Source organism: Gavialis gangeticus, unplaced genomic scaffold (genome assembly GCF_001723915.1).
Source record: "Gavialis gangeticus isolate Ggan-Ray unplaced genomic scaffold, GavGan_comp1, whole genome shotgun sequence".
In the NCBI taxonomy this organism is placed as follows: Eukaryota; Metazoa; Chordata; order Crocodylia; family Gavialidae; genus Gavialis; species Gavialis gangeticus.
In genome coordinates, this window is record NW_017729030.1 from 23,023,488 (window position 1) to 23,033,825 (window position 10,338).

Sequence of the window (10,338 nt, forward strand, 5' to 3'; positions counted from 1 at the left end):
CTCCCTCCTCCACCCCCTACTTAACTGGCTCTGACACTGGCTGTAGCTCCCTGCTGCAGCCACCAGAGACTGCCCGAATCACCAAAGCTCTCCAGATCTTTTCTGAAGATTTAGAGAGCTTCGAGTCTATTTGGACCTTTTAACTGGTCCCCTGATTCAGTTTGGATTTGGAGATTTGGCCACCAACTTGGGCCAAATCTCCTCCAAATTGACTCACCACCCAAAGCTTCGCACAGCCCTAACGTTCATCTCCATAGTCTTGTTTTGACCTTTCAAAAAGATAAAAATATTGCCCCTGATATTTCATTTCTTTCCCTAACAACTGACTCTGCAAACTTTACCAGAACTCAGAAACTTGAATTGTTTACTTTCTGGCTTTTGCGTCATTACCAGTTCTACCAGCAATAAAATGCTGGCAACTGGAATCTACCTAACAATTCAGTTTTACTGCTTTAGGTAGAAAACAGCTAAGTTTTACTGCTTAGTCCAATGAAGTTATATTGGTTCAGAGTTGTTAACATGAGTAAAAACTACTACAAATGCATTTTGTTCAGTAATGTGAGCAGCTTTGGCTTAGGGAGTAAATTTAGTGCATTTTTATTTCAATTCCTGTTTTTATGATAACATGGTAGGATAAGAAGTGAGGCTCAAAGTCTCTGTATAACAGTCATATGAGAAGAAACATAATTGTTAAGCTAGGAAGCCTGTCAGTCCTACACCAGTGCTTCTTATCTGGGCTAGGTTAGTAATGACTGCAAATCAATAGATCTTTGGTGGATTGTACAGTGTGAGTTTGCATTGTCATTCAAGTTTCACACCACAATACACTCCAAGAGTTACTGACATCTTTTTTGTTTTCTCAAAGCAGTAAATGGTCCTAGGAAATACTGGATGCAGACAGAAGTTACATTTTTCACATGGTCAGCCGCCTGAGAGAGCTCTACAGCTGTGCCATGACACACACGCACGGCTGCAGAGCACTTTTAAAGTGGCCAATTGTGCAAAAACTTAACCCTCATCAAATGAGGTATCAGATGAAGGTGCTCTACTTTAGAGTGCCTTAGGGAACTTGCCTTTCCTAGGGTAAATTTTTCATGTGATCAGTCCAGTCCTGGGCTGTTAGCAGAAAGGGAGGGGGGAATGGGGAGGAGGAAGCCAGCAACAGCGAGCTGATGGCTGGGGTTTGCCCAGCCTGAGCTAGGGAAGGAGGTGGATAAGAGCCCTTCCACCTTGTGCCCTCCCCACCAACAACCCTGCCAGCTCAGGCTGAGAAACCCCTAGCCAGCATAACAACTGTCAGGTCAGGGGGGCGCTTTAACTTATGGCACTTTATGTAGATTGCCATGAGTTAGAGTGGGGGCCCGCACATTTGTCAGCACCCATTGTGATCCCTTCACCTATCCTAAACTCTATAGTTGAGGATGGCAGTACATGTGGCAGAATCATGAAGTAAGTCATTATGGGCGACTGGTGCCTCCTGAGTCTTGGGGGAGGTACCTACAAAAGCCAGCAGTGGTGGGGATGGAGCTGGCAAGCACCCACAGATGCCACTGGCAGTGGTGGGGATGGCCCTGTCAGGCGGGGCATGTTCCCCCCCATGCCTCCTTGTATCCCCCTACCAGTCACCTATGGAAGTCATGTGTTATTTCTATTACTTTCCTTGTCTGTCAAATACTGATTTTAGTGCAAAGGGATAAATGAAAGTAGAGAATAGTTTCATATTTTTAAGACATGAGGAAGTTGAATTTAATCATAAAAATAAGGAAAAATCTTGACCCCTTCATTTAAAAAAAAATCCATAGTTTTTTTTCTAAGGAAGTTGTTGAAATCTGTTGGGTTACCCTTTGGTCACCTTTAAATCTACCTTCTAGTTCTATGTAATATCTTATATGTATTCTTCAGTAGTTACATGATTAACTGTCTTTTGTGGGTGGTTATAGATTCTTATTTAAGATTATAGGACAAATATATATCATCTGAAATTCATGATTAAAATTTATAATCCAGATGAAGATATTTAGAAGATTTTAAACTGGGGGGATTAAAAGGGGATTAGTGGGCAAATGCAGGAGGAAATATATAAATCATATTTAAATGAAATCTGTTATGATTTTAAGAACAGCTAAAGGAAGAACTTGGCAGAAACAGAGAAAGAAGGTTAAGATAAAAGGCTAAAATCAGGACTGAAGTAGGAATTATGCCTGCAGATTTAATTTACAATGTCACTTCATGAATTTTTAAATTGCATGTTTAGAATTATGCCTTCCAGATTCCTAGAAACATTTTTTCTTCTCATCACTTCCATTGTGCCGACACCAAAGCAATCCCTCTGCACATCATTAGAACAGACAATAGATTAGATTTTAATTGGCAGAGGATTAAAATGAACCTCACACCTACATTTCTGGGAACCTGCACAGACACATGGCCTGGCCATACCACTATAGGTCATGAAGTACTTTTGTCTCTAGCAGAGTTAAGTGCCAGTACTGAACAGAGATCAAGGACAGTACATATCTGTGGGCAACAACAGAGCCCCAACAATTATCATTCAGTACGGAACAGATACATATGAGAGGATTGGGTATGGCTGCAAATAACCCTTGTTACCCTGTTCCCCAAAATTTCAGCACAGGCCAAGATCCAGACACTGAAGAAAAACCTGACAGAAGGGAAATTAGCTTTATATGAAAATAACCGGTAATTCTTAAACCAGCCTGATGTCTTAGTTTACCCAAAACTCACATCCAAACAACCCAGACCTTGAGATGTAGGGGAATTCTAGGTGGATTTTTTGGTTAGTAGCCCAATAAATGGTTCAGACTATTTTTATCATGGTGCCTAAAAATTACTACTATCTGGCACTGGGTATAGGAGTGGGCAAGTTGAGACATCTTTCATGCTAAAGTCTTCGTTTCAGTGTTCCATTATAAATAAAGGAAGGTGTCAGGTTGTTCATATTATTTTTAATGCAGAAATGCCTGTTCCTGTTCCTGATATAGCTGGTTTGATCCAGCTCCAATTAAACCATCTGGAAAAATTCAGTTGACATCAGTGGGAGCAGAAAAAAGCCAACCCAGATGCAAGTCCTGTGCCTACAAACTTCTCTCCGTGAATTGAATGGAAATGCACAATCAGAGCATCATGGAGCAAATATTTAATATGTCTGCATCATTTAGAAGATGTTTTCCAGAATGTCAAGATTTTGCATTGTTCTCCAGCAAAATTAAGGCTACCTTAAGCTAATGAAACTCTGAAGGTACATATAAACAGTCTCATTTTTTCTGCTCTCATTTAATATGAAGTGTCACTTCAGATACCTAATGCAGCCTATGATTTAAAATGTAATGCAAAATTAAGATTGGTCTTCTGTGCAGACACTTTGGAAAAGTTACATACATTAACTATCGTACGTATTCTTACACAAGTTGAATAGTGAAAATATTGTAGAACATACAGACACCTAAAGAAATTAGAGTTTACTTCAAACAAACACTAAAATATCACATTGTATGAGTATAGCAAGGAATCAAGCTCAGCAGTTTTGAATTGCATATTGTTGCTTTATAGTTTTTCCTGACTCTCATAAACTCCTAAGAAAATGATAAAATTATTACAATGAGGAGTATGAATTATGGTAAATGACAGTAGGAGAAGATACTTAATGCTATTGTATTTTATTGGGTGATCTAATTACTAAGTCTGACAAAACCTACTTCCCAAATTCTGGCAGAAAGATATTAATTTAAAAAAAAATAGCTAGCTGCTATGTTGAAGATGTTGTATAGGATTCTGAGAAAGTATTTTAAATTGACAATTCCAGACAACAGAATTCTCCAGATCCTTGTCAGGATGCTCAGTGCCAGCAACCCAACTTCCAGAACTTTACTGAAATGACAGGAAAATGTATACATGTCTCTGTTTCAATGATTTTCAACCACAGTTCTATGAGATCCTTTCAAGGATGTTACACAATATTAGGTGTGCAAATACCTACACAATTCACAAGATAAACCCAGAGATTTCCAATAGGAATCTGTAGTGTCAAACACATCCTGACCTATTGTGGTCTTTCTCAGTTCTTTGCAATAGAAGACTTGTTATACGATTTTTCCATAGTCTAGAAATGAATGAAAGCTAAAACCTGGCATTTTCTGAGGGGTGCCTTGAGTCTAACAAGAGATGCCTTGAGTTTAACAAGGTTGCAAACCACTGCTCTATATGCACAATCTTAATCTCACCACCTCTTCCCCTATTTTTGCATCGCTTTTTCCAAATCACCTTGGGAGATCACTGCATTGTGAAAATGAACCTTCCCTTCTACCCCACTGTCCCTGCCCTCTCCTCCAAACAGGAACCTTAAGTGAAAATGAAAGCAGTGATTCTAGTGCTTAATCTTTTGAGGGAGTTTTTTTTTTACTCTTTATTTTATGAGAATTTTAAGCATATTCTAAATGAGATGAAAAGATAATAATTTGTATGGTGATTTGAAGAGGGAATTAATCATCTGAAGCATATTTTATTTCATTTTTAGGTCTCTTATTTTTATAAACTTCACCTTTATTTTAAAATTATTTTAAAAAAACCCATATTAACAGACATTAACCTCTGTTACAGTACAAAGTTTGCCTTAAATTACTAAAATCTGAACATGAATTCAGATTAATAAAAAATCTGAATATTGATTAGGAAATCATTATACATAAACAGAAATAGAAAACAAGTGTAAAATGGATTAAGTTATTTATCTACCCGGTCCAGGCAATATACTGATTTATGACAGACCCACTCCCGAGACATTATAGTCAATCAGTCTTGGCACTGACTTCAAAGGGATAAGGATTTACTGGCCATTGGGACTGAAGATTTGATTTTCAGAAGAGCTGAGCACCCACATTTCTAAGTCGAGTCATTAAAAGCTATGAACTTTGAAAATTGGACCCCGAATAATTTAGGAGCTAGTTCCCACATACAGAACACTGCATAACTCTTTGGAAAAATAACTAAACAACTGATTTCACTAACATAGAAAGAAACATATGATATGATGTTATATATATGCAAAAATTATGTGTATTTCTTGTTAGACATACATAGTAAGAAAGAAAATGCAATAATAAGTATCTGAGAAAAGTGTACTATGACAGAGGTGTTTTTCTGCTGTGTTTCAGAATCACTCAGCCTAGATCTTGGAAAGAAAGTCAGCATCCCCAAAGATATCATGGTAGAGGAATTATCAACACTCAGCAACAGAGGTGCAAGGCTATTTAAGAAGCGTCAAAGGAGATCTGACAAATACACCTACGAAAACTATCATTATGTAACAAACAAGCCAAGGAACGTGAGTATTTTGTATTTATGTTTCTGAATAGTGAGTGTAGCCTGGGGTGAGTGTGACTTCAAGATTTATCCACAGCTACAGGTCCAGTATGGAGCACAAAGTGGGCCATTTCTGTTTGGACTATTCTACAAAAAGTAGAAGGTCCAGCTCTGGGCCTTGCCTTAAAGTCCCCCCAAATGGGACTACAAGATTTAAGGGTCTCGTGTACAAAAGATTCACATTCAAATCAGGCTCAGGTCAGGTGTGAGCAAAAGTCATTACCATGTGGCAGTTGATTGGTGACTTCTGGATGTTGCACAAATAAACTTCTTTCATTAATTTAATGATATCTGAGAGCTCTGAAGATGCAAAGTTCTGTGCGCCATGTACATTGGGAAGTGTTTTTACTGTATTTACTCCAATATAAGGGGAAGGTCTTGGAAAAGATTATCAAGGAGGCCATTCTTAACAGACTAGCTGAAGGCAATATCCTGAGGGATACCCAGCATGGGTTTGTTGTGGGTAGGCCTTGCTTAATCAATCTCATTTCCTTTTATGACCAGTTGACTTATCACCTGGACAAGGGGGAAGAGATCGACGTTGTATACCTCAACTTTAAAAAAGCCTTCGATCTGGTATCCCACGATCACCTCTTGGCTAAACTGACTAACTGTGGCCTTGATGTCACCAAGATCTGCTGGCTGGGGAACTGGCTCCGCGGTAGGACCCAGAGGGTGGTGGTCGACAGGAGTGTCTTGGTGCGCTGTGACCACTGGGGTCCCACAAGTCTCTGTCCTAGGGCCTATACTGTTTAACATCTTCATCAACAATGTGGACATTGGTGTCAGAAGTGGACTGGCCAAGTTCGCCAATGACACCAAATTCTGGGGTAAAGCATCCACACCTGAGGATAGGAGGGTGATCCAGGTGGATCTGGATAGACTCATGAAATGGGCGGATGAGAACCTGATGGTGTTCAACACTGAAAAATGCAAAGTTCTCCACCTTGGGAGGAAAAACCTACACCATGCTTATAGGCTTGGTAGTGCTACACTGGTTAACACTACAGATGAAAGGGACTTGGGGGTTATGGTTGACCACAAGATGAACATGAGCCTTCAGTGTACAGCGGCTAGTACAGCGAGCAAAACGCTGGTTTGCATCCATAGATGCTTCTCAAGCAGATCCCAAGATGTCATTCTCCTACTGTACTCAGCCTTGGTGAGGCCGCAGCTGGAGTACTGCATCCAGTTTTGGGCTCCACAATTCCAAAGGGATGTGGAGAAGCTTGAGAGGGTGCAGAGGAGAGCCATGCGCATGATCAGAGGTCAGGAAAACAGACGTTATGATGAGAGGCTGAGAGCCATGAGGCTATTCATCCTGGAAAAGCACAGCTCAGGGGTGATCTGGTGGCCACCTATAAATTTTTCAGGGGTGTTCATCAGGATCTGGGGGAACGTCTGTTCTCCAGAGCCCCCCAAGGGATGACAAGATCAAACGGTCACAAACTCCACTGTGACCGATTCAGGCTGGACATAAGAAAGAACTTCTTCACTGTCTGGGCCCCAAGGTTTGAAACAGACTGCCACCTGAAGCAGTTCAAGCACCCACTTTGAACGCCTTCAAAACACATTTGGATTCTTATCTTGCTGGGATCCTATGATCCCTGCTGACTTCCTGCCCCTGGGGCAGGGGGCTGGACTCGATGATCCTCCGGGGTCCCTTCCAGCCCAAATAGCTATGAAATCTATGAAATAAGATAAGGTTTTTTTTCCTCAACCAGAATGGGGGGGAAAAAGCTCCTTGTCTTCTTTCAGGGGCGGACAATTATTTTGAGTGGAAGGTTGCTTAACCAGGTTTGGTGAACTTTTGAGGGCCGCGTGGGTAGCCCCTCCACCCCTTGACAGTTGATGCACCTCTTGGTTGCCATCTAGGGACTTGTGCGGGCTTGGCATGTCCGATGCCGTACCCGCCTTTTCACACATCTTGCCCAAAGCTTTTCCAACCACTATGAGCCCCTCCTCTCAGCCTGTCCGCGCTTGATACGCCTGCCACGACTTTGATGTTATTCCGGTTCAGTGATCTTATTCTGGAATGTATCAGTCCAAAAGTGAGACTCCGGGACTCTTGGGGTCCCTAGTCAGTGAGGGCTCCGCCACCCCTACACCCTCGCCCATACCACCAGGTCTGTCGTCATCTCGGGTCAACGGACCCGTCAGTAGGTCGCTCCTTTTTCACTCGGAGATATCTGTTTTATGCCATCAATTTTTCCAGCCAGAGGTTATTTGGGCACTGGGCTACCCTGCCCTCTGTGCGCTATTGTTACTACCTGGCTGCTAATAGTTTCATAGATAGTTTCATAGATTAAGGGTCGGAAGGGACCTAGTAGATCTTCTAGCCCGACCCCCCGCCAGGGCGGGAGAACAACAAAAACCCCAAAAACAAGAAACGGGACTCAAATGAGTCCAGCCAGGTAGGCATCCAGCCTCTTCTTAAAGACCCCCAGGGTAGGGGCCAGCACCACTTCCCTTGGAAGTTGGTTCCAGCTCCTAGCCGCCCTAACTGTGAAGTAGTTTTTGCGGATGTCCAATCTATACCTCCTCTCCATCAACTTGTGCCCATTACTCCTTGTTATGCCAGCGGGCGCTAGGGGAAACAGCGTCTCCCCCAAACCCTTCTGGTCCCCCCTAGTGAGTTTATAGACGGTCACCAGGTCCCCCCTCAGCCTTCTCTTGTGGAGGCTGAATAGGTTCAGGTCCCGCAGTCTCTCACTGTAGGGTCTGCCCTGTTGTCCCCGGATCATGCGGGTGGCCCTCCTCTGGACCCTCTCCATATTGTCCACATCCCTCTTGAAATGGGGCGCACAGAACTGGACACAATACTCCAGCTGTGGCCTGACCAGCGTCGCGTAGAGGGGGAGGATCACCTCCTTGGCTCTACTCGAGATGCACCTGTGGATGCACGATAAGGTCCGGTTAGCCCTGCCAACCATGACCTCGCATTGTCGGCCCATGTTCATCTTGGAGTCAATAATGACTCCAAGATCTCTTTCTGCCTCCGTGCTCTCAAGTAGGGAGTTCCCCATTGTGTAAGTGTGCTGCTGGTTCCTACTGCCCAAGTGCAGCACCCTGCACTTGTCCGTATTGAAACGCATCCTGTTCCTGTTAGCCCACCCCTGTAACCTATCCAGATCCTTCTGCAATCTCTCACTCCCTGCTAGCGTGCTCACCTCCCCCCAAATTTTGTTCAAGCACTCATCCCTAGAACCCTCTCAGGGCTCGTTAGTCCATTCCCTGGCTTCTTGCCAACTTTCAGTCCTTATAAACACTGGCCAGCCTCTTCTTCTGTAGAGAGTGCCCCTCTACTACAATCTATACGGCTCCCAGCTTCTGCCGGGTCCAGCCGTTCTCAGCCACGCTGCACAGCCCGGGTCTTCGCTGGGACCCGTTGTCCCTGCTTCCCCGCAGTGTGGGGGCTTCGCCTTACCCCACCAGGTCTGACAGCACCTCCGGACAGTTCCACTCCGCTTGCCAGTGCTCCCTCTTGCCGCTGCAGCCGCCTGGCTTCCTTCCGGCTCCACCTCCTCTCTTCCAGACGCCGGTGTCCCTCTTATGCTGGTCCTTGCCATCCGGGCCACGCCTCCTTCACCACACCTGAAGACGGTAAGGGGTTGCCCAGCGTTCCGGCCGTGTGGGAGGGAGTTCAGCGCTGCTGCACCGGGGCGAGAAGCCTCCGATCCGGCCTGCCTCTTCACTCCCTCACATATCCCGCCCCTCAAGACGCTGCTAGGCGTTCTTCTTATGGGCTTTGGCCCTCCACAATCCTGTCCTGTTCTTCGGGACACCCTTCATCACATAGTGAAAAAAAATCCGCCGCTACATTTGCTTTCCCCGGTTTGTACGCCACTCAAAAGCGGAAAGGTTGGAGAGCTAGGGCCCATCGCATGATACAAGCGTTATCCATCTTAGCGGAGTTTAACCATCTCAAAGGGGCATGATCGGTGATTAACTTGAACTCACGCCCTAGGAGGTAGTATCTGAAATAATCCACCCCCCATCGGATAGCCAAGCATTCCCTCTCTATGGTAGAATACCTCTTTTCCTGTGCGTTGAGCTTCCAGCTAGCGTACGCCACCGGACGCTCCAGTCCATCCACCTCCTGCGACAGGACAGCTCCGAGGGCGTAGGCCAATGCATCAGTCTGCAACGTAAACGGGAGGGCAAAATTGGGCGTATGTAGAATTACCTCCTGGCAGAGAGCTCTTTTTAATTCTTCAAAAGCTCGTCGCTGCTCTTCGTTCCACTCGATGCTTCCCACTCGCCTGCCCTTCGTTGTTTCCACCAAGGGGCTGGCGATTTCAGCAAACTTGGGGATAAACCGCCTATAATAGCTGGCTAGCCCCAAAAAGGCGTGCATCTGCTTCTTGGTTGTTGGAGCCATGTATTCTCTAAAGGCGACCACTTTATCCGCGAGGGGCCTCACCCGGCCTTGCCCCACTACAAACCCCAGATACTTAGTCTCTTCCTTGCCCAGGGCACACTTCTTGGGATTGGCCGTTAATCCCATTTGCCGTAGCTCGAGCAGAATGGCTCGGAGAGCCTTTAAATGCTGCTCCCAAGTCTCGGTATAGATGACGATATCGTCTATATATGCTGCGGCATACCCTTGATGGGGGGCAAGGACCCAGTCCATCAATCTCTGAAATGTGGCTGCAGCCCCACTAAGCCCGAAGGGCATTATTTTGAATTCAAAGAGGCCCCAGGGGGTACCGAATGCTGTCTTTGGCTGATCTTCCTTTCGTAAAGGGATCTGCCAATATCCCTTTGACAGGTCCAGGGTTGAAATAAATTTTGCTTGCCCTATACGCTCCACCTGTTCGCTAACTTGAGGCATGGGGAATGCGTCAAATTGGGTTAGGGCGTTTACTTTTCTGAAGTCAACACAGAGCCGCAGGCTTCCATCGGGTTTCTCGACAGCCACTAAGGGGCTACGCCATGGACTACGGGACGGTGTAATGA

At 44.7% G+C, this 10,338-nt stretch overlaps 1 protein-coding gene across 1 annotated transcript in view; it reads left to right on the top strand.

The window, feature by feature from the left end:
• Positions 1–10,338, top strand: part of MYOZ2 (myozenin 2) — a 52,408-nt gene that overhangs the window by 4,894 nt on the left and 37,176 nt on the right. Inside the window, exon 3 of the mRNA XM_019522031.1 lies at positions 5,172–5,341. Within this exon, the coding sequence (XP_019377576.1) occupies positions 5,172–5,341 (170 nt within the window). The remainder of the gene's footprint in view (positions 1–5,171; positions 5,342–10,338) is intronic.